This window comes from Onychomys torridus, chromosome 16 (assembly GCF_903995425.1).
Source record: "Onychomys torridus chromosome 16, mOncTor1.1, whole genome shotgun sequence".
Taxonomy (NCBI): Eukaryota; Metazoa; Chordata; class Mammalia; order Rodentia; family Cricetidae; genus Onychomys; species Onychomys torridus.
In genome coordinates, this window is record NC_050458.1 from 55,668,950 (window position 1) to 55,693,213 (window position 24,264).

The following is a 24,264-nucleotide window of genomic DNA, read 5'->3' on the forward strand; positions in this document are numbered from 1 at the left end:
CTCAGATTACATCAACTGATTTAATTTCTTTAACTAGTGTTTCCATAGTCCACCAAGCTGAGGGTGCAGTGGGGGCTTCTCAAAGCTGTTTCACGCCTCCTGAGCAAAGGAACACTTAGATAACAGTCTTCGCTCACACCACACGCAGACAAAAAAAGTCTTGCCAACACTGGAATTTTCTCACAATTAGAAAAAAGATTAATAGAATAAAAACAATTCATAGCATCATGTTTATTTAGGCACTAGCTAAACTTTCATTTACAAACAAATATTTTCAGGGCAAAAAAAAAAATAACACAAGACGATAATTTCAAAAGTTATACCATTGCATAAAATTAAACTTGCAGAATTTACAAATTAATATTCCAAGCAGACAGATAAATTATACATCCTTTAACAAAACCCAATCAAACAGCATTTAGAAATTCATACAGTCATAATGCAAGATAGTCTCTCTTTACAATCTACCTATTTACATTGTTTCCCACCACAAATGATAAAAGTCTACCAATGTGTGCAAACACAGTATATTTAAAATATATTTAGCAGCATATAAAAATCAGAGGAAAGAGAAAAGGAGCTATTACTATTAAATAAGAAGAAATTAAAAGGTAATAATAGAAACAATTCCATAGGAAAATAGATCAAAATATCTTTCTGTTAGGAAATCAACAGCTCGCTGTCACGGAATCCATACCCAGGACTGAAAACATGACAGTTCTGTGGAGTTTCAGTCCTGAGCACAGAATGGAGAACTGAAAGCTTTGGTCAATACAGGTAAACAGGAACATGTTAGCACAAACTGTTGTCTTTCTTAGCAGACTAAGGTCAACTATGAGGAATCAATAAGAGTTTCTGAATTTTATTATCCCATTACATTGACAGAGCTTTGAAATTTGGAACCCCTTACAGACTGACGAAACTCCTGAAGAGCAGACTCCAGCCTGATTAACAGTCGCAATGTGTGTTGAACTGTGGAGGTTCTGTGAACACTTCTGAGTGAGCTAGCGGGGAGGAGTGTTTTACTCCAGCTATGTTCCTGGCTGTTGCCAGAGCAGCCATCTTAGATGTGAAAGTATCTCTGTTATAGCTAGGCACAAAAATCCAGCCACAGAAAAAGTACGATTCAAGCAATACATCAATTGTAAGAAGCATATGTGTTGGTTGATAATAATATTACACATATAAGACAGTACAGTTTTATTAGAATACACTTTATCTAGCAGATGGGTTCAGATATATTTCCAGTTGATTCCATTAATAATAAGTGCAGGACACCATCTTTAATAAAGAACACAGAGCATCATCACAGTGTCAGCTTATGCTTATCTCCGCTCATGTTTAATTACTGCAGATATCTTCCCCCAGATCTCCTGTGTCAGAGATTTGACCATCTTGCAAATTGTGGGCCTTCCAGATTCTCACAGTCCGATCACTACAAAACAATAAATTAAAAATGGACATATGAACAAGGGCAGAAATGTCCAAGAATAGCTCTCAGAATGACTTAGGGAAACAATTTTTGCCGAAGGTTTTTACATCAGGCAGGTAAAACATGTACAATACTATATAAGAAAAACAAACACAAATTCATAGACTGTTTCCTACCTGGAACTTTTCTATATCACATAGCACAGGAAGGTGGAAAATGCATATAGAACCATATAGAGCGACCAAGCTGAACAGACATGAAGCAAGATCTGAAGTTTGTAGAGTTGGGAATTTGTCCAACCAAGAACAAAGGAGCCTGGTCTATTCAGGAAAGGATTTTATAAATTTCCATAGGAGTCAAGTCTTGTGTTTCACTGGGACAATTGAGTACTAGTTGGACTGGGGCTCAAGAATCAGCGTAGATTAATAAGAGACCAGTGCCACTGGGTGAAATTTTTTTGTATTTCATTAAGACAGTCAATGCTAGCTTGGCTGAAGCTGAAATATCACCTGTGATTAATAATCTGCTATTTTATATTATTTACTTATTGATTTATTTATATTACATTTTAAAAATATTGTTTTAAATAAATATTTTCAAATTTGAATATATTTTATTTAAAATATAAAATAAACATAGTTTGTTTGTTTATATTATATATTATTATGTTACAAGATTAATTAAAATTACAAGAGCTCCATTGAGGTGAAATCTTCTGAGACTCATTGAAACAATGGAAAAGTATTTCCACAGGGTCAACACAGAAAAGAAGTGGTCCAAAGGGGCCAAGACAGCACTTGAAGCCGGTAGCTGAACAATGACAGGCCACTGGTGAAGATGCACTCTCAGTTGCAGTGGAGAACCCAGGCTATTGAAGGTGACAGGGCCATGAGATTTGTGCCAAGGAGAGTGGCAGACTTGGAATGGGGCATGCCTGGGCCCACAAGACTAGCTTGTGTGCAATGGATGGCAGAGCTGGAGAAGTGGGCCCACTCAAGAACTTTAGAACCAGGGGAGGACCACACAATGAGCAAGTCCAAGATGTCAGACATTGAGCTACAGAGCTGGATTTCGGTTTTGCTTTAATCTCATTTATTTCTATGTCCAGGTTTTTCCCTTTTGGGAATAAGAAAGTATACTATTTGTTTTTGATTTTATAGGACTCCACAGTAAAGAGACTAGATTTTTAAAGACTTTGGAACTTATAAAAGTTGGATTGTGTTTTATAGCATTAGCATCCTATATTGGAGACAAAGAATTGAAAAATTATGAGATTATGGCTTAAAATGGTGTGTCTGCATGTCAAATGAACAACGGGAGAGTGTTCTAGTTAACTTTACCTGTCTACTTGACACAGCCTAGAGGAGTGTGAGAAGAGAGCCTCAACTGAAGAACTGCCTAGATCATAGTGACTTGTGTGCGCGTCTATGGGGGTATTGCCTCAATTATTAATTGATATAGGAGGGTCCAGCCTACCATCAACAGCCCCATTCCCAGGGCTGTATAAGAAAGCTAGCTAAGCAAGTATGAGCCAGTGAACAAGCTAGTAAGCAGTATTCCTCCAGAGTTTTTGCTTTGAGTTCCAGCTTGACTTCCCTTGATGATGGACAGGAAGCTGTAACAACCTGCTCTGAGATGCTGTTGGTCAATGTTATCACAGCAAGAGAAGGAAACTCAAAACTCTATTAGAAAAATGCTTTATGGATAGCAGGCACTATAAAATGTTTGCTAGGTAAACTATAAATAGCACTAAGTTTAAAATAGACCTTTGCGGCAAGGGCTGTAGCTCAGTAGTAGAGTAATTGCCAAGCAAGTACAAGTTTCCATTGTAGTACCATCACACACACAAAAGAGTATTTAACTTCTTAGATTTTATTGACTATTTTCCTACGATGAAAAAAATTGTAGTAAATTTATTGGCATCTAATATTCCTTGAGTAAGAAGAAAAGTTTAATTCCCCCCCCAAAAAATGAGATCATCTCATGAAAGGTAAGTATAGTTAGTTACTCACATATCAATCCCTGGGACCGAGTGATATATAACACTTAGTCTTATCTTAAATACATTCTTTTCAGTGAGTTATTAAAGGTGTAACAAGTTTACGGGCAAATAAGGAAAAGTGGGGACTTTTCAGCAAATAGTGTGTCTTAGAGAAAGCATCACTGAAGCATCTATGATGCCCAAGGTGGGGCCATTGCTAATCCAGACAAAAGCCTGCATGCCCTGTGTAAGATCCTAGATCATCAGAGCTGTAACCATCACTCAGTCAGAGAAGAGCCTGCATGGTCTGTGGTATCCTAGATCATCGGAGCTGTAACCATCACTCAGTCAGAGAAGAGCCTATCTGGCATTCATGGGGTCCTAGAGTCAATCCTCAGCATAGAAATAATAAAGAAAAAGAATTCAGCAAAATAAAGGAAACACAGTTTGCTGTGTTTTCCATCCTGACTAGGAGCTGGTGATGATTGCCTATACCTTGCATTACTACAATGGTCCCTCCTCCTTCCTTGTTCAAGCATCTTAAATGCACGCCACCCCCATGAGGCCTCCCTGCATGGCTGCTCTGCTTTGTAACCCTACCCCTGCCCTGTCCCCCCTTCCTTATTTCCTGCTGCTTCCAGTTAGACTGGAAGCTAGAGTTTGAGTCTGCTCTGCACTCTGCTCTCTTCTTGAGCGCGGGTGCGCAGAAGATCCATTATGAGTAATCAAATAAATAAGAAATGAATTAGTCAATCCAACTATTCAGAAGAGGGAGGAAACAGATGTTACTACCACATTCTTATGTATTAAATGAGGGAGGAAGGGCAAAGATTGTTAAAAATAATTTTTTCTAAATATAAATAATAGCAAATTAGCTGCTTTTCTGAAGACAAAAAATTCAAAATTAGTCATTAATGATTTTTTTTTTTAAGTCACCAAGCAAAGATCTGACGGTAGACTCCATGATATGCAGGATACTAAGACAGAAGTAACCTAACATTTTGAAGCTAGCCTAAACTCAAGGCTCATAGTGTATACCCAAAATAATAATTTAGGACCCAGGTATGATGGCACACCACTACACATCCCATCTCTTGGGTAGCTAAGACAGAAGGATGATGAGCTCTAAGCCAGTGTGGGCTAAACAGCAAGATCATATTAAAAATAAATCAATGAAAGTAAATCAGTCATTTTGAACCAGTTGCTAGGACAACTGTAATGAGAGAGGGATCCCCACTGATCCGTGTTTGGAAAACTTATGAACTCCAATATTTCTTAAGTCTGACCACCAGCATCCCACCCAGAGCAAAACCACGGGAGGAAACTCACTCGGCTGCAGTGAAAATGTGGGTGGAGTTAACACATATGGCATTGATGGGGCTGTCATGACCTCTCATCTCTCCAACTGGCACGAAAGTATCCACATTCCAGAGTTTCAGAATGCCTCCTCTGCAGCCGCTGAGCAAAACCGGGTGGCCTGGAACCAGGCCCAGGGCACAGACCCAGTCCTTGTGTGCATTTGGGACTTGCTGGGAGAAAAAGAGAGAAAGCAGCATTGAAGAGGAACCTCACAAAACCAGTGGCCACATCAAAATTGGATACAGGTCTTTTAGTGGTCAACTCAAGAGTCAGGAATGCAGAACATTCTCAAAGTTACAAAAGTGCATTTCTACACAGCCAGTGATTTGAGCAATAAGTCTACAATTCACTTCCCAATTTCCAACTCTGTTTTCAGTATTAAAGTAATCTTTAGTCTCTAGAAGACTCAGAAAACACACAAAAGTGTTCTCCTTTTTCCTTACCAAAACATACATATTCCAACTACAAACTGCATGTGTATGGATTAGAAGAACTACCTCATCAGTCTTACACTTTGCTAGAGAATATGGAGGCCTAAGGAAAATGGGAGTTTATTTTTCATGATGAACACAAAAATCTATTAGAGAATATCATATGATGAGACTTTATGTATAGACATATTTATATTTACAATATCAACAAATACAACCACGAGTCTATGTCTATGAAAGAGTCTGAAGTGTTTTCTGCTGATGTTCATGCTACTTGTGCATTCTGTCTCTAGTTGCAGACTGAAAGCAGGGAAGGGGTAGCAGCTATAATCCCTCCAAATGCATACACGCAGCAACAAGCAGACACAGAGAATTGCAAACAATTTTCTCTACTAACTGCTTCCTTCCTGTCAGAGGTGGCAGTGATAGACACCGCTCATCTCACTGACACACTGCAGCCCTGCTATCATTCTGTAGGAAATGGAAACACTGCCTACTGGACTGAAGAAAATGCTCCCAGGACTGAGAAGTCTCTTGATGCCAGATAATGTCTATGCAGCTCGGGGCTTATGTATATTTAAAAATGGTGAAGACCTGCCTCAAAGTGGTTGTATCTAATAAAGGGATCTACAAAAAAATTCCACATCTTTCAATTTTCAGTCTTTTCTTACCTAGCATGTTTTAGCTGAATGTTTACCTTCTTCCAATTTACAACTCTGATGGAAGTAACTTTATTGGGGATAAAGTACATAAAATATATTTGATATTGAAAGTGTAAAATTTCATGTGAATCTATACAACCTCCATTCTCAAACTGAGTTGCAACCCTGTTGGGGGTCAAATGACCTTTCTCAGGGGTCACCTAAGACTATCATAAAACACAAATATTTACATTATAATTCATTACATTAGCAAAATTACAGTTATGAAGAAGCAATGTAAATAATTTTATGGTGGGGGTCACTACAACAAGAGTATTAGGAAGGTTGAAAACCACTGATATAGAAGACCACTGAGTTTTTTAGACTTTTGGTTTGTGATGTTTACATTTATTTGCAAGTTGTTTTATAATAAAGACTATAACATTATTTTAAAATTAAAAAAAAAAATCTTCAAGAGAAACCCCTGATTAAACAATGAGAATCCATATAGACATCCCCCAAGTTATTGGACTGACTCCTGTGTGGTGTTGAACTAACCACTTCACACCATGCGGAGTTTCTGAATTACCTGAAGAAGCCCTTTCTGAGCTAAATCCCATTTCTTGATTCCATTGTCTCTGGACCCACTGAATAGGTTATCCCCTTGAATGGTCAGTGCTTCTATCCCATCATAATGAGGAGGCTCAAAGTTGTGGGTGGGACTTACAGTTCCAAGGGCCCCTTCAGTCACATCAAACATCTACAAGAGAGAATCAGAAAGACAGCAGTTATCCCATTCAACTTTTAAGTACATGCGTCCACGTGCTCATTCCGAGGGACACAAATGTACATATCAATGATTTCTGAACTGCACTGACTTCATAGGGATGACACCGAGGAATACTCTGAGCCCTAGTTCACACTAACTTTGTTTGCATGTCATATCTGCAAACTTCAAGAAAAGCAACTGGATTTTTTTCCCCATGTATGAATAAAGTAAATACTAAAGATATTATGTATCAAGGTATTTGAAATTGAAATAAACAATATCATGCTATTCAGTTAAAGTTAAGTAGGTCTTCAATCCAGATTCCTTCTCTACCTTTCCATAGATACCCTCCAAACCTTTTCACTTTTCTCAGTTGCTTGGCTGAAAAAGATGATTTTGAATAATATAAAAATGGGGATATAGTTCAGTTGGTAGAGTTCTTGCCTAGTATGTATGAAGCCCAGTGTCAGTTTCTAGAACTGAATAAAATTGATATGATGACTAATCTTGGTTGTCAACTGGACACATCTGGGAAGAAGGGGCATGAGCTGAAGAATTGCCTCCATCAGATTGGCCTGTAGACATGTCTGTGGAGCATTTCCTTGATTTACAATTGATGTGGAAGAACCAAGTCTGAGTGGTACCATCCCTAGGCAGGTGAGCCTAGGCTGTATAAGAAAGCTAAACATGAGCATTGGAGAAAGCCCATAAACAGCATCCTCTGTGGCTCCTATTTCAGCCCTACATCTAGGGTTCTGCTTGAGTTCCTGCCTTGTATTCCCTTGATGTTGAACTGTAACCTGTAGTCTATATAAACACTTTCTTCCCCAAGTAGGTTTTGGACAGTGCAACAGAGAAGTCAACAAAGACACTGGTGTGTGATGGTATATGTTTATAATCCCTACACTTGGGAGCTAGAGGCAGGAAGATTACACGTTCAAGGTCATTTTTGAACACAGAGAGAGTTCAAGGCCAGCCTGGACTATACAAACAAAACCAGAAAAGCAAAGGTTAGAAAGGCAGGGTAGAAAACTGGCTACGAGAAAGTGACCTTGCAAAGTGCTGAAAATAAGTGACTGCTGAATGCTCTCAGCCCTAAGCAGTACATCTAGGTCAAGCCTCCAATGCTCAAGTAACATCACCGAAATGGCAGGCAGAAAGAAAGAGGCAGAGGATGGGGAGTGTTATGAAACACTGTCTTCCATACATGACATGGCCATTGCATTCATGACCTCACAGCAGCCATGGTTACCTGCAAAAGACCCGCTAAAGTGTGGGGTCTGTCAACACTCCATCCTGGATGGAGGAGGTACTTGTGAGAACTCTCCCCTCCCCAAGGAGAAAATGACAGCTAAAATTTTCAGGAGGATGGGGAGTTAGTTTCAAAAAACGGTATAGCCATTGAAGATCATGACAAGCTACCCATGATCCAGTAAATAATCCCCACCTACTCTCATGCAAAACAAAAACAACTTAATTAACCTCAATGGTCACAAGGAGAAAAAAAAAAGAGAGAGAAATGGCACAGGGCTTAGATTAGAGAACACTTTGAACCTATCACTCAAGAAAATGCAATTCCAACTCGCTAATACACACTTTGATGTAGTGGTCCTTTGAGCCAGTGATGATTAGATCTTGTCCATTGGAGATCTGGTCTACAGTAAGGCACATAACAGGGCCCAGGTGTCCAGTTAGCTTTCCTGTAGACTGAAACCTTCAAAGAAAAATAAAATGACTGTTGAAAGCATTTCCTAACATAATGGAAGACTCATATAATCTATATTTGTTTACAATATTGTTCATTAATTTTCTTTTAGACTTCAGCCCTGCCTCTTGAAACTCTGGACAGAGTAAAGGGAAATGACCAAACTAACATCCTTTGATGGAAGCTGGGAAATGTTTAGATCTTATTCCAAAGCTTAATAAGGAGAGAGGGAGAGAGAGAGAGAGAGAGAGAGAGAGAGAGAGAGAGAGAGAGAGAGAGAGAGAAATTGTGAAAGGGTACTTTACTTTTTTTTTTTTTTTTTTTTTTTTTGAGACAGGGCTTCTCTGTGTAGCTTTGTGCCTTTCCTGGAACTCACTCTGTAGTCCAGGCTGGCCTTGAACTCACAGAGATCCACCTGCTTCTGCCTCCCAAGTGCTGGGATTAAAGACATGCGCCACCACTGCCCAGCGTGGAAGGATAATCTTAATCCCTCCTAGGAAACTTAATCTATTAAATACATGCATTCATGAAAACGTGACTAATCCTTTTAGACTCAATTTGTATTTGAATAAAACATTGCTATCAGTGCTTATAACATCAATGAAGCTATCGAGGAAGTGGGGTTATTTTATCCTATACACACATACTGTACACAACACATGCATATACATCAATGCACATAAGTACATACACACATATACCAATGCATCCACATCTCTGTGTAGCTATGTATATTAGAAAATAGGTTGAGCCATTTCATTAGTCATCATAAAGACTGAATATGACTAAAACTGATATCTGACAGGTGTAAGAATAAACAATGCTACCCAGGCCTAATGGTGCCTAGCTGTTATCCCAACCTTCACTTGAGCTCAAGGAGTTCGAGGCCACCCTGGGCTAAATAGCAAGACTTTTTTTTTTAATGCATGTGGTCAGTTGTCAGAGGGTAACAATGAACTTATGTGACAGTCCTATCTCAAATCAAGCTGCTGGAATACAGCAATGCCTTTAACTTCTAGGAAGTTAATATTCCAGTTCCCTAAAAACTGTTTCTCAATCACTTCATTAATATAAACCTATATTTAATCCTGCTATTAAAAAAGAACAGATTTGTATTAACAAAGTCATTAAAAGAACTATTGTTTAAATCTTATCAAATCGTTCTTTTTCACCCCATTGATATGCAGATTGCATTGCTATACATAAAATAAAATATAATTTGAAAGCTTTTTTTAAATGTGAGCTAGAGGGCATGTGGAAATTAGATTTCACAAGCATTAATCTTATTAGTATTTAAAGTTGTATTTGATATATGCATGAGATACATTTTCTAAAAGTTCTACCTTTTAAGGTCCCACATCCTGACAGCGTTCCCAGAGGCTGCATAGAGGAAGGTGCCAGTTGGGTTTAGTGCAATCTGATTGATCTGGTTCTCTCCAGAAGGAATAGCTACTGTCCGGCTGGTGCTTGCAGAACAAGCTTCTCCAAGAGTAACTTGACCCGAAGATCTAGTAAAATAAGTAATAATGAAGCAAAATAAGTCATGTTTTTGGCCATGAGCTTGGCTCACAGCTTCCTAAATTCTTACGAGCCAGGATGTAGATGACAGCAGGAGCTATGTGTGCTCGTGGCCATGCTCATGGCCACAATCACAGTACCTGATCCCAGTACCAGCACAGCACCCAGCAGATGGTCACACCATGAATAAGTGTTGGCCAACTGAGAGAATATGCGAATAAATAAACCAGGGTAATATTTAAATTCTTAATGTGTGTGTCTCTTTTTTGTTGTTGTTTGTTTGTTTGTTTGTTTTTTCGAGACAAGGTTTCTCTGTGTAACAGCCCCAAATGTCCTGGAACTCACTCTATAGACCAAGCTGGCCTCAAACTCAAAGAGATCCACTTGCCTCTATCATCCATGTGTCTCTTATGCCAGGAACCCCAGGTTCCAAGTTGGAGACAACTAAAACATCCTTTATAAATGATTCTATATCCAAGATCTCAACACATGATGGCAAGGCCCCAAAGGAAGCTCAATCTATTGCCGGAGCTCTCTGCTGGCCTGGCTCACCAGCATCCATTTATAGATCAGAATTGGCTTCAGGGGATTAAGGACATTGGGGGGGTGGGGGGGCTTTTAACTGCTCTCAGCTTTTGTTTAATGGACTCTCTACTTTGTTTTGAAAAATTAGCTATGGTTTACTTATATTACCTCCAATAAATTTACATGATGAGATGTTTTTAATTTTAAAATATTTTCCTTGCTACAGCCTAAAATACTGAGTTAAAACCAATCTTTTCAGATTTGATGTTAGTGAGTAAACTAAACTGGGAGCTTTCTATCTGGAGACAGGGCATTCTTTCTCTACAGAACTCCCCTGCAGGGGTTTCTATCCAGTGCAGGAAACAGTAGCTGCAGTGAGAAACTGTCTCTCAACAGTTAATCTCTACTGTTAATCAGAAACCAAGTCAGCGTTCCCTTTTCACAAGTATACAATAACTGAGTTCACCTCAATTTTGGAAAAAAAAGGGAGTGTTAATTTTATGACCAAAATAATAATTGTTGTGTAGTTTTAACACATTTATAACAACACATTGAGAAAAGACTCATGTCCAGACTGTCCAACATAAACTTGTAGTCATAAAGTCTGTGCTAGCTGGAAGTAGTGTCCATCCTAAAACTCAGTTGGTTATTTCAAGTTAGTTAAAAATTGTGAATCCTTCCTTACTACCAACAATAGTCAGTTTCATCATTTTCCCAGGACTGATACTTATTTAAATCACTTAATTGTATAAGGCAGTAAATTGTGTGCTCAAGCACTGCCTTAGCATTTGGAAAAGGGAAAATAGAAAATCCACACAGGTTGATCTTTTCCTTTTCACAGTCCATCCTTCATTGTGTTCAACTTTTTCCTTCTTATTTTGTCAGTAGTTTTATGGTGAACACTTAAGCATCTTCTGAGAAGTAGGTAAGTGTTTTTATAAAGCTAAAGTATGTAAACAGTCCTATATTTCCTTATGTTTTATAAAAATACAAAACAACTCTTGTGCTGTTTTCAAGGTACTTACGCTAGTGTTCGAATGCACTTTGCTGATTCTCTGATATCCCACACCTTAATATAAGATGTCGACACTGTGAAGACCAGACTGGTATAATTGCAGTATTTTACAGATACAACGTTGTTAGGGTGAACCCCCAGTGACATAATTTCCTGTCCAGTCACGAGGTTCCAAACTTTACAAGTACGATCTAAAGCAAACAGGTAAAAGCAGAAGAAATGCTGTTAATATGAACTACTTTAGGTCCACCATGGGTCTAAACACCAAAGGATGATGGCATTCTCCAACTATCGTGCCCTAGGCATCATAGTACATCCTTCAACAACTGTGGTTATTTTATAGGCAAGAGAGATAAAGCGGATCTAACATAAGTGAGGCATGTCTGGTATCTGCCTCATTGTTTTAGTTTCTTATGATGTAGCAAAGGGGCTAAGGGTACAGGATTGGAGGTTTCTAAATCTAGTTTGAACTACTAGCTAAATTAACACAGGAAAAACATTTTTAATATCTTGAGTTTCTTCATCTGTAACATGAGGCTGCAACATGTACCTCATAGGAGCTATTATATTAATACACATTTGTATCAAGCCTCACAATCTCTGACATGTTAATAAGAAATGGAGGTTGTTACTACCTTTTTGCCACATTGTATATTTTAAGGGTCTTTTATAAATTTGCATAATGTCCATTTCAAAAGCTGGACCACGGTATGCCATAAAGGCCAATCACTGAAGGAAGTGCATTCTTTCACCACTGCATTCACAAATACAAACAGTGGATTTACTCCCTTACCCACTAAGCAATGATTGTATAGTTTATGTAATTTAGGTACTAAACCAGCATATCAGACTCACTTGATTTAAGTGGTCTCTTAATGATCTTTTAATGATCCTGTTTAAAAGCTAACTATCTTAAAATGTATACATATGCACATCAGATGATGACTAACATCTTTTTTTTTTTTAACTTTATTTTTAATGATGTGCATGTGTGTCTGTTTATGTGCAGGTGCACATGTGCACATGAGTGCAGTTGCAGGTGAAGGCCGTAAGAGGGTGCCAGATCCCCTGAAACTGGAGTGACAGGCAGTCGTGGGCTGCATAACTTGGGTGCTGGGAACCACTGAAATTCTACAGAAGAACACTACACAGTTTTAACCACTGAGCTGTCTCTCCAGCTATGACTAGCACCTTTTGATCCAGTGAAGAGGAGATCATCGGTAGAATCCACACAGAGCACAGCTTTTGTGTGCCCTTCAGCTATGTGAACACACTGAAGTGAAGAAGTTCTGGGTCCTTTGGAGGCAGGAAATGGATTGATTATGCCCCTAAGATGGGAGGAAAAAGATTGACTTCAGCATCTCTATTATGAAAGTAGGCTTACTTTTTCCCCATTTTTTTTTTAACAACCCTTATAAGTTATCATTACTAATATCCAGACTGTTCCCTTGATTCCATAAAGTGTTAAGCAACAGTGGTGGAGTACATGAACTAATTAGGTGGCCACTAGTAACTAGTTCTGCAAGCAATAAAAGTGATGATATACCTGGATTTCCTTATTAACCATTTCATCCCTCTGTCAAGTCTTCCTTGTTATACCATAAAGAAGAAAAAAATGATTGGCTGAAAAGCAGGACTTTAACAGTGTGCAGAATGGAATTCTATGCCTAAAGAGAACATGCTGGAGAAAGTTTAACACATAACATCCAAGCTACACAGAAAGCAGTTCTCAAAGAAAAATGGGGGAAAAAAATGTAGATATTGGATGGGTAGACCTTTAAGGAAAGATGATTTCCAAGCACCAGCAACTTAAAGGGGTGAAAAAAAAAGAAAAAACAACCTTTGATAATCTCAAAGATTTTAAAGTGAAAGATGTAAGTGGCAGTCAAGCTCTTTGGGAGCTGCTAACAGATACTATTTCTGGAGTGTCTGCTCTCTGCAGTGGCCATCCATGCACTGGAGACTAAAAAGTATCAAAATACTGTCTGGCCCTAAGTTTAAAGGGGTTTAAGATGGATATGAATTCAAATGACTTCAGGAAGCATGAAGATGAGAATAAACCAAGACAGAACACACTAGTCACTCAAATGTATTGTTAATGTTTCTTCTTGCTATGAGCAAGAATGTTTCTGCTTTCAAATCACTAGCATTATTATTCATAATTGTCTGGAGGAGATTCCATTGAAGGAAAAAAAGCATTGTCAGTACTCTTAGAAATGACAAAGATTAATAAAGGGGACAAAAACCACCTCCAAAATTAACTTCCTGTTGAGTCTCACATGAAAAAAAATATTGGATAAACCATTATAAACACTTTGAAAAGCAAATGTCAATCAGTAAGACATAACAGGGGCTTGCCAATCTCCTGAAGATTCACCCTGTAGGGTTATTAGACAGTGAACAAGGGCATATAATACGCACATTTTACGTTGACTCCAACAAAGTCTGAATACTAAGCCTGTCAGAGAATGCCCCTGAGAAAAGGTGAGGTAAATATGAAACTGATGTGCTATAGTACACCTCCACTGGGGGCAAACAGTCAATCTAGATCGTTCACATTTAATCAATCTTTCCCTGAAAACAGAAATTGCTTGCTAATGAAACTGATAAATTTAATAGATGGATAATGTGCTGTATTGCCTGGGAAACAAAAATCACCCCAACATGAAATCATTTATATGTAGCACTAACATAACCATTGGGTAAAATTTAAACCTAGCACTAAAGTCAAGGACAGAAGAGAACTATACAAGAGAAAAACAGAACTAACTTCCAGAGAGAGAGCTGTACCTGTTGAGCACAAGATCAAAGCTTAGCAATGTGTGGTCCCTCTACCCAAATTGCCAACGGTGTGCTCACAGAGATCAACATTTTAACAGGATGTGCCAGGCCATCTACATGCAGCTCAGGCCACATCAGGAACGGGCTTTAGCTCTAGGTGCCGTGTTTTAAGAACACTGAATGTTGGCATCGTTGCAAATTAAGGAAAAAATAAAATAGAACTGTCAAGATGGTAAAAGTACATACTCTGGAGAAAGGATATAATCATGAAATTGAAAGGCTAAATATTTAGAGGGGTGTCATATACACAAAAAAGGTACTAAATCAGTTCTCAAATAGCTGAAGAGGGCTGGCAAAAAAAATGGATGGAAATGTGATTACAGTAAACAGACTTATTTAAAAACATTCTATTTAAGGTCTTGTTATACTGTAGTTCTTTTGTTGTTGTTGTTTTAATTTGGAATGAAAGAAATTCCATGTCACTAAAAGTGACCCTAGAGATTATCTCTGGATATATATGTGTGTGTGTGTGTGTGTGTGTGTGTGTGTGTGTGTGTATTTCCAATTTATCTGCCTGTGAAGTGTGCAAAATTAAAATTGAAATTAATGCCAATAGCTTGTTTGTAATATAAGAATTTGTATTTTCGGTTGTGAGCCTAGCCTCTACTAGCTGACCCATCTCGCCAACCCTGTAACATAAGAATTTAACAAATTAAAATTGGAAGGAGGGGACACTGCTCTCAAAAGTCTGAGTCTGACATCTTGAAACCCCATTGATACTAGATGCACAGCTATGAAATATACTATGAAGTTTGTAAGCCTCATATCAACTATTTAAGAGGTATTATTCTTCTGGTGAAGGCTACTATAACTGTGTAAACAGATAAGAAATAATTCATTAAAAACCGGGTTATCAGCAGAAGAGCTGTTCGTGACTCAATGACACAAACCCTCCTCAGAACCCAAGTGTACAATAAAATCACTCAAAACCCCTGTACCTCCGGATTCCCTTCCCATGGGGCCCAGCTGTGTCTCCTGATACAATATCCAGCATCAAGCTAACTTCCTGGAAAGCAGGAAGCTCCTGCTAGTCTTACAGTCTTTGTTGATGCACATATATGTATGGAATGCCTATGTGTATGCATGTTCCCAAATGTGGGGGCAGGTGTAAGTGATCACCATGTGGATGCTCCCCACCTGCTCAGGCACAGTCCTCTGAAGCTGCCCAGGCATTATACAGGATCAAACACTAGTCCCTTTGCATCTACACGAAGCACTCTACCCTCTAAGACATCTCCCCAGACTATTCTATTGTATTTTAATACCACTGGTTATTCAGTGTTCTGAAGAAAATTAATCTCAATATTAAAAATTAAAAACATTAAGTATTCATTAATTAATTAAAGTGTTCTAAAGCAATCAGCATACTAGAGTTGTTAATATTTTAAATAATTGCCCCACCACTAAAGATAACCAAAAAATATGGCTACCAAAGTATACACATAAGGTATCATTGTATTCTAATTAATCTGTTCACATTCTGAAATATAAAGATGACCTTTAAGTTAGATTAAATTATGCAAATTTGTACAATAAAGCTGATCTGAGTGGAGGAAAAAAACACTTATTTTGTCCCATGCAAACCAGTGAAGTCATAATACTGTGAGACTGACATCTTCTCCCTTCCCCTGCCTACCTTCTGGAGGATCTGCTGATGTTCAGAAAAATGGCCATAAAAAAGGAAAACAAAGGGAAAACAGAGAAGAGACAAATGGGTAAGTGTGGAAAGAGGGAACAAGAGAGAAAGAAAAAGAATTAAGTCCCTCCCCAAATCCATAATATGAAAAAAAAATATGTAATGCTATTATTTTTAAAACTTCTTTTATCAGTTTAAAAAATTAAATACATTCCTTTACTTTCTACTTTTTCTTCTAATTTTGTCATGGTAGTATCCTTTTTATATTCTAGTATGCTGTTATGAAATAAACTTTTTACTTCAAATTGCTAAACCGACAAGAAAATCTATGTGACCCCTAGACCTCGAGGCAGAGCAGAAATGCTTACCCTGAGATCAAGGCCTCCTAACTACCTTTTGCAGACAAAAATAATATTACAGGCAGCAACAAAGTTTTCTAAGTTTTCATCATAAGTGTTTGCTACTACTTTACAAAATATACTCACAAGATATGTTAAAATTCATGTTTCAAAATATTACTTCACTTACAAGGCTTACAAGTTACGCATGCAATAAAAAAGGGGGGGTTTGCTTAGAATTTCTAGGAGGCGTTTAGGACATCAGTAGAAGGAAAGGATGAAGGAGAGAGAGGAAGAGAGTACCTGTGTACCTCCGACAAAGAGGAGTCACTTTCATCAGACCTACAGCGAAGGAGTTGGAGTCGTGAGGAGAAGAACAGATATTAAAACAGGTAAAGACATCAGACTGAAAATCGACAGTGTGGATCACAGAATCTTGTGAACACCCCCTCTGCGCTCTAAGCTTTTCTGTTTGCAAGTTTGGACAAAAAAAAATTAGACTCTTAGTTTTCTACCGAGTTTAGAGGGTAAAAATTGTGTACTTATTACTGACCCATAGACTCTACCTTCACCTCGAAAACTCAGGCCCTGGCAAGGAAAATTATCAAGTACCTGAGCTGCATCACTACCAGGCTTAATTTTATGCTATCTGGAAAAAAAAAAATTCTAGTAACTAAGCATGAATTTACCTTGATAGTTACTATTGTGGATCAAATGTTTAAGACCCCATAGTTTTAACTTATTTCAGAATCAGAGAATTCTTTTGACGAAGTGACCCCTCAGAAATAACTAGTTAGGCAAGATACAATCAGCGCTGTCCTCTGTCCCCTCTGTCTGCGGTGAGTCTGACTGTTAGGGACTTAAATGGTGTAGCCTCCCAGGGGAGTATGGGGAAGGTAATGGTGGCTTGAACCAAACTGTGAGGTTTCCATATCACAGATGAAATATGACAGTTTTAAAACAGGGCCCCAAAAGAAAGAAAAACAAAAAGAGAGGAAGGTTTTCAAAGTGCAAACACAGTTGACTCAACAGATTACTTCTGAGGATGATAACAGTAAAATCAGTGCAATACACAAAATATATTAGTAAGCTATATAGTGCAGTTTATATTAGCAAGATAGATAGTAAACTCTGATGAGATTATCAAGATTATTAAGACTGACAGGTTCTTAACCTGTAGCTCCGACTGTTCTGAAACTCACTCTGTAGCCCAGACTGGCCTTGAACACATAGGTCCTCCTCTACTTCAGTGTCTTAAGTGCTGGGTTACACTTGTAAGCCACCACACCCACCTTGTGACAGATAAGTTTTTAACTACTGTGAGTGCAAAGTAAGCAAAGTTTAGCAACTGTTCACACACTAGTGAAAACGGACTTCTGCCATATATTATGAATGGCCTACCTTCCCCGGGTGATGGAACACCTTAAGAACATAAAGGACTGTTATGTTTAAAAGCACATTTACCTTTCTAGATCAATTAAAAGGGCATGTCATTTACTGAATATATCAAAAACAAATAATATATAAATAGCTGATGTATGTATGAATTAAGCAGATAAAAATGATTTCCAAATGATGAGTGTAATTCTATTTATAGAGCCATTTAACAGAATCTAAGCATACTAGACAGATCTTTTAAATGGCATCCTATAAATTTCAGACATGGTACATGCGGGAAGAGCACAGCATAGGAACCTGACAGCTGTGGCTGGGAGGAGGGATGCCAAGTGCATGCACTCACAAAGACTTATCCAAACTCTAAGCAGACAAGCCAGGGCTCATAACTGCGTTAGGACAGCCATATTAGTACTGAATATTTAGAAGAAAGAGCCTGGCTGGACATAGGGATACTTTTTCACTTCTAAGTTAGTCAAAATTCTATTTTCCACATCCTAACCTCTCCCCTCAACTCCCTTCCAGTCACACATCCTCGACCCACAAGGGTGGTCTTTTATTCCAATTACTGAAATGTGTGGTAGAGTTATCTAGGACCACCAAAGGACAGGAGCACGTGGTCTTTGTAAGTTGTCATATCTACCAAGAGTAAAACATTCGCCACATGTCAATATAGTCTGTCATGGTAAGAGGCTTTTGTGAGTTTATGGAAGGTGAGAAATCCAGAGAAGCTTTAATATCAAATGCTCAATGATTTTTTTTTTTTTTTAATTCTAATTTACTTGTACCAGAATAGGCAAGATAGGAACTGGAAGCACAGCCGTGCCCAGCTACTGTAGGGAGCAGTGTTCAGCAGGAAAATAATCTCTTAAGTTTGGCTACATGGTTCCTCTCTGTTTAAAAATACAAAAATATGGCAAGTTTGCTTTTCAGACTCCACCTCCCAGACAGTGAGGGCAAAAGGTCCGCACAAACTGTCGTGGGAGGTGCGGAGTCCTGGGTGAGAGGCCAGGGCTCTCTTGCACGACTTACTTATCCTGCTGAACTGACGTGTTCCCCTGAGAAACAGTAAGACGATTAAACACATTCAGTTCGTTACGGGGCCGGCTTGGTGGGGAGGAAGGAGGTGAGAGACTAGTCTCGGAAGCACCAGAATCCGAGCTACGAGAAAAAAGAACATTGAACAGGTGGCTTTAGTTGGTTATGCTTTGTTAGGAAGGTTCTAGAAACATGCTGTTTAAAAAGCTTTTTATTAGAGGACGCCTTCTTTTCTTCCTCTCTCTCTCTTCTCTTTTGTTTTTTGTTTGTTTGTTTGTTTTTTTAGATCATGCTTTCTGAACAATTTAGATTTTACTGGATTTTGTCACACTGGCCACATGATGGAAAAAGAGTCTGCCTAGTGAGATCCAAAATCCACATCTACAAGGCAAGCCCAACTTAATTACAAATCTAGATAGAACTGAAAGTGATTGTTCACTTTACTGGTGAGGCAGCAAGCCCAAAGGGCTCAGGAGCAATTTGCCTTATCAGTTGACTTTTAAATTATTTTCTCTAGTCTGCCATTTCTCAATGGTTCCTGAGATACTGGATTCAATTTTAAAAAGGCATATTACTTCTTTAAAAGTATAAAAAGCAAGGATAGCGAGTGTGCCAATTAAGTCAGCTCCACTGATGGCCATTGTAAGAAAATGTGTAAGTTCCTTCTTTGCACAAGGGAAGAGAGTGTGTGTGGTATACAACTGTCAGCTAAGAAAACACATGAATGTGTCTTTATGTTAAAGAATAGACTAATGTTTACTGATATTAAAATACAGATGGGCACAGCTGTTCCCCGCCATGAGCCCACCTGCCCCATATGGCGTTCTGTGGAATGAGGAAGTAGTAGGGTGGTGGCCGAAGTTGGGGTACTTTTACATAGTGATTTACTTATTAGCTTCTGCATGCTGTGGTGATGCAGTTCATAAGCACCTGTGTAAGAGGATCAGCAGACTACACTCTGCACTGTTACTTAAACCCTCATAAATCATTCAAGAAAGGACTGAGGACGATATCAACAATCCAAATGTGAGAAGCAAGAAAATGATCCACGTGCCACACCGCATGATTAGTACCGAGTCTGTGGCCACTCAAGGTGGGACGGTCAAATCCGTTTCAGAGGACAGGCAAAATTGGTTTTGAGTTTTTATAGAAGACCATTTGAGATACAAGCTTGAGGACTTTTAGTCCAAATGCATAATAACTCTTTCAGGCATATATGAAAATAACTGAAAAAATGTCAGGGACATGAACAGGGAGACAAATGCTCAAGTATATGAAACGTGTGTGTGAGACCATAAAGCCAGAAGACCATGTAGCCAAACCAGTAGCTCACTTAATTGTCTGAGAAACCAGTCAGAAGCAAATAGCAATGTGCGGCTGCCCATCAGCATCTGCTGCAGGGGCCCTTTAAGGCACTGAGTAGATAAAGATGGTTCGGAACTTACTGTTTCTGCTCCTTGGCCTTTGGCTTGTCTGCTTTCTCATAGGCCTTCCTCCTTGTTACAGGGGAAGGCTCTGGCATTTTTTTTTCTGATTGAGAAGACTGTCTGGAACTAAAATAGGAAAAGGCTTTCATTACTTTTATTATTTATCTGTCTTATTTTTAATATTTTTTTAATTTAAAAGCTTTGGCAGCCAATCTAATTTAAAAGTTCCAAATTTATTTGGGGGGGGAATAAAAGTAAGATAGGAAAATGATACATGACTTATTTTTAGTTGATAGAAGCCTAATAATCACAAATTTTTAAGTTACAATTTTATTGATTATATACAAGTCTATTATCTTTTAATGTAAACATAAATAATACTGCCAAATAAACAAAACAAATACTTTGAGTATCCAAATGTCATTGGAAATTGTTTGATCTGAGGGAAAATTATCTCTGAATATGAGAAGTAATACAATTTAATAAGTAAACATTGAAATGTGGTTATAAAGTAGCAATGTAAGTAATAACACAAAACCAATAATGACAATTATTTTCACTGAACTAGATTAGGCATCAGTTAGTCAGTTTGTATACTTTAGTAATAAAATATTCTTGTTATTAACTTGGAATAGTAAAAGCTAGGTGTGGTAGCTCAAGTCATTAATCCCAGCACTAAGAGACTGAGGGAACAGGATGTTTTAGTAAAACCTGAAGTCCACATCCACAAGGCAAGCCAAATTTAAAGTCATGTAACTTAAAGTTTAAAGCAAACCACTCACGGTATAGGTAAAGCATCAGACAGACCTTACCATCTTGAGAATAATTTTAAATTATTTATTTTCTCCAGTCTCCTGCTTCTCAATTATTCCTGAGATATGAGGTTCAATAGAAACAGGAAGTTATATTTCTGGGTCCTGGGCTACACAGTGAATTTTCAAGCCAGCTTGGGGTACAGTGAATGTCAGAAATATTTTTAAATAAAAAAAAAAATGAAGTAGCTGATGAATAATTAAGACTTGAACACTCTAAGTTTTGTGAATGCAGTGATGAATATTATTATTCTCAGCAAGTTACACTGATTAAAAAATATGGAAGGGGTTTGCATAGCTAACATTCAAAAGGGAAAACTAAATACTATTGACTCCCATGTGCCTGAAGAAATCCTATTTTAGCAGTTCTGCACTGTGTACATGACAAGGAAAAGAAAGTGGCGCAGTGGTAGCTACAGGAACTCCCGTCCAAAGCACAAACCTTAAATCACTAAGAACCGGGGCCTGACAGGGTGACACAGGTACGGGACCTTAGCACTTGGGAGGTGGAGGCATTAGCCTCGACTACACAGTGAGTTCGATGCCAGCCTAGACTCCATGAGACTGCCTCAAACAAGAGAAGGAAAAGGATGTGTAAGAGATTATCAGTGCAGCCCTCTAAGGTCATGAAAACTTAGGGGCAAATCATGTGAAGAGGCAAAGTCTGAAAGACATTTCCTATAATATGTCATAAAGGATACATTTATAAATAGATAGATTACCTGAATGTGGATTCCCGGCCACAGATTTAGTCTTGACGTTCCTAAAGTGCCTGCCATAAAGCAGACTAAGTGCTGAACACATGCAAGTCCCTACCGGTCCCTTCTCTGTCACAGCCTTGATTAAAATCCTCTCTTCAGCCTTCATCCTAACACAGCACTGAAGCCATGGCTACTCTGGTTAGCAGCATCCAATATTATTACATAAGCTCCTTAAGCACATGCAAGAAAATTCTGTCATTAAAATTAATTTTGCAACTAAAGGTAGATGGGACTGATAAATAGAAAATAATGGAAATGCCTTCATGAAATGAAGACTATTATGGAAAACAGACAGAGGTAGCAAGTTTATCACTTGGGTATTACCTCTAGAGTCATATATTGCATGCTGCTTTAGGGGCAATAATTCTCATATAGATGTATTCATATCAGAAACCATTTGCTAGATTATATGTGAGAGTTAGTTTGCAAAAGCATCATTAAAAATCCTGATGAGTGAGGGGCTGGAGAAATGGTTCAATGGGTCAAAGCACTTGCTGCTCTTTTGAAGGACCCAGGTTCAATTCCCAGCACCCACTGATGGCTCACAGCTGTCCGTAACTCCAGTTCCAGGGTATCAGACACCATCTTCTGACCTCCACAGGCATGAGGCACATGCATGCAAAACACTCATACCCATAAATAATAAATAAAAATGTAAAATAAAATGGAATGTTTAAAAGAAAGATAATGTTCTAATTTTAATGTAACTATCCACACACACACACACACACACACACACACCTGCACACACACCCCTAGCAAGAATGGGGATAGTATGCAGTATACTATCCAGTACGAGGGAGTCTCTCTTTGTTCTCCAATTGGAAAATGAAAACTGCGTTTCAGCGCCTGTTTTAACAGAAGAGCTTTGCTGTTACAGCTGGTTTTCCACGGAGGTTTCCTCCATCTTCTTGCTGACAACAAAAAATGCTGCAGACTGACATTCGCTCCAGGCACACAGTGACTTCAAGGGAAGGGGTTAGAGAAGGTGGGAGTGGTTGTGTACCTCTTTAATCTCAGCACCTGGGAGCCAGAGGGCAGCCTGGTCTACATAGCAAATTTCATGCCATCCAGGGCTACACAGTGAGACCCTGCCTCAACACATCTAAACTAAAATAGGAAATCCTAAAGTGCACAAAGTTTATACTTAGTTTTAGGTGGGTTTTTTTTTCCCTTAAAGGGTTCAGCAATAATTTATTATCTTACCAGGTTATTAGAACTAGACCCTAAGTAATCTGGAGCAAACCTGAGTCTTAAAAGCTTCTGTTGACATATAATAATTTTATTTGTATCTCTAATGATGAGCCCTTAGAATGATCCTAAAATTTAGAGATTAAAGTTAAAAAAGAACATTGAATCTTAAATTACTATGATTTTCCAGATCACTATGGTTAGGCTGAAGAGCTTCCTTACTGGGGAAAGTATTTACTACATAAACAACACAGAGTTTGGATACCTAGAATCTACATATAAAACAGGTGAGCATGGCAGCCCTTCTATACTCTCAGCCCAGTACAGGAAGAGAAAGGGAATTCCAGGAGCAAGCTAGCTGGCCTAGAGAGTGATCTCTGGGTTCGGTGAAGAACCATGCCTCAATATGTGTGTTCAGAGTGATTGAGTGTGACACCTAACATCAACTTTAGAGCCCCCTCCCATACAGAAGAAAACACACACACACACACACACACACACACACACACACACACACACACCATACAGACACACACTTACAGACACACCAATTATACATACACAAACAAAAATTAGGGCCAGCAATACCTAACAGAAATTGCTTTGAAAACAAGAGACTGATGATCTGTTTTTTTGAACAAAAGTAAGAGATTAGAAACATGCATATTAATAAACAAAACAAAAAGCCAAAAGAAGGGGAGTTAGTATAGCTGGGTCAGACTTACATGCTGCCTATCTTAGAAGGTAAGCCAGATGGGGGAAGAAGCTCTTTGTCCCTAGCAGAAGTACCACTTGTCTCTGTGTTCATTCCAATCTCTTGCCCTTCTGCAACAGGTGTAAGAGAGCCCGGCAAGGAGGCATCTCCTGCACTAGTGTCTGAGGCTAGTTCACTGCTATCTGCATACAGCAACTCCATCTGAGTGGTGGTTCTCCTTCGGGCCTAGTTAGAGAAGGGAAAGAGAAGCAATCAGGAGCAAAATCTTGCACAGAACTTGATTAGGGACAGAGATTATTTTTTTCTTTAATGAGTCTGAAATAGATAAAAACATTTAGCACATCTTTTCTTTGCAGGTATGTCAAAGACAGTATGCAGCCAGATAAGACCTTTCAGGGCCACAATAATGGCCAGCATTTGGATTGCACACGTGTGCCAAAGACAGTTCTAAATGTTTGTGACGTCAGCAGTGGAGAGGTAGCTTATTCACAAGTGAGGACGTGAAAACACAGGGACGCTACACATCTCTCCATGGTAACGCAAATAGAAGTGGCCGAGTCAGCCAAAGACGAGTCAAAGGCCACTCACATCCCTGTGCTGTCCTGCCACAGGTTACCAGCTCCCTCAACATGTACTGCTTTTAAAGAGAGAGAGAAAAGCTAAGGAACTGGAGAAAGAACGTGGGAAGGAATTAAGCCAAAGGAAAACCTACTGCAGTGATGTTCAACTAAATT

At 38.7% G+C, this 24,264-nt stretch overlaps 1 protein-coding gene across 19 annotated transcripts in view; it reads right to left on the reverse strand.

Annotated features, from left to right (window-relative positions):
* Window positions 1-216: 216 nt before the first annotated feature.
* The window catches only part of Kif21a (kinesin family member 21A), a 121,799-nt gene continuing 97,751 nt past the window's right edge, over window positions 217-24,264 (reverse strand). For 4 of the 19 annotated variants that reach the window (XM_036208121.1, XM_036208138.1, XM_036208118.1 and 1 more), the window contains 12 exons: window positions 23,541-23,755; window positions 20,070-20,177; window positions 18,619-18,747; window positions 16,495-16,533; window positions 15,854-15,868; window positions 12,568-12,704; window positions 11,387-11,567; window positions 9,662-9,826; window positions 8,210-8,327; window positions 6,434-6,604; window positions 4,743-4,942; window positions 217-1,435 (listed from right to left, as the gene is read on the reverse strand). In XM_036208121.1, the coding sequence (XP_036064014.1) occupies window positions 1,342-1,435; window positions 4,743-4,942; window positions 6,434-6,604; window positions 8,210-8,327; window positions 9,662-9,826; window positions 11,387-11,567; window positions 12,568-12,704; window positions 15,854-15,868; window positions 16,495-16,533; window positions 18,619-18,747; window positions 20,070-20,177; window positions 23,541-23,755 (1,572 nt within the window). In that variant the 3' untranslated portion in view covers window positions 217-1,341. Of the gene's footprint in view, window positions 1,436-4,742; window positions 4,943-6,433; window positions 6,605-8,209; window positions 8,328-9,661; window positions 9,827-11,386; window positions 11,568-12,567; window positions 12,705-15,853; window positions 15,869-16,494; window positions 16,555-18,618; window positions 18,748-20,069; window positions 20,178-23,540; window positions 23,756-24,264 lie in introns of all 19 variants that reach the window. The other 15 variants (XM_036208122.1, XM_036208119.1, XM_036208124.1 and 12 more) reach the window with 12 other exon arrangements.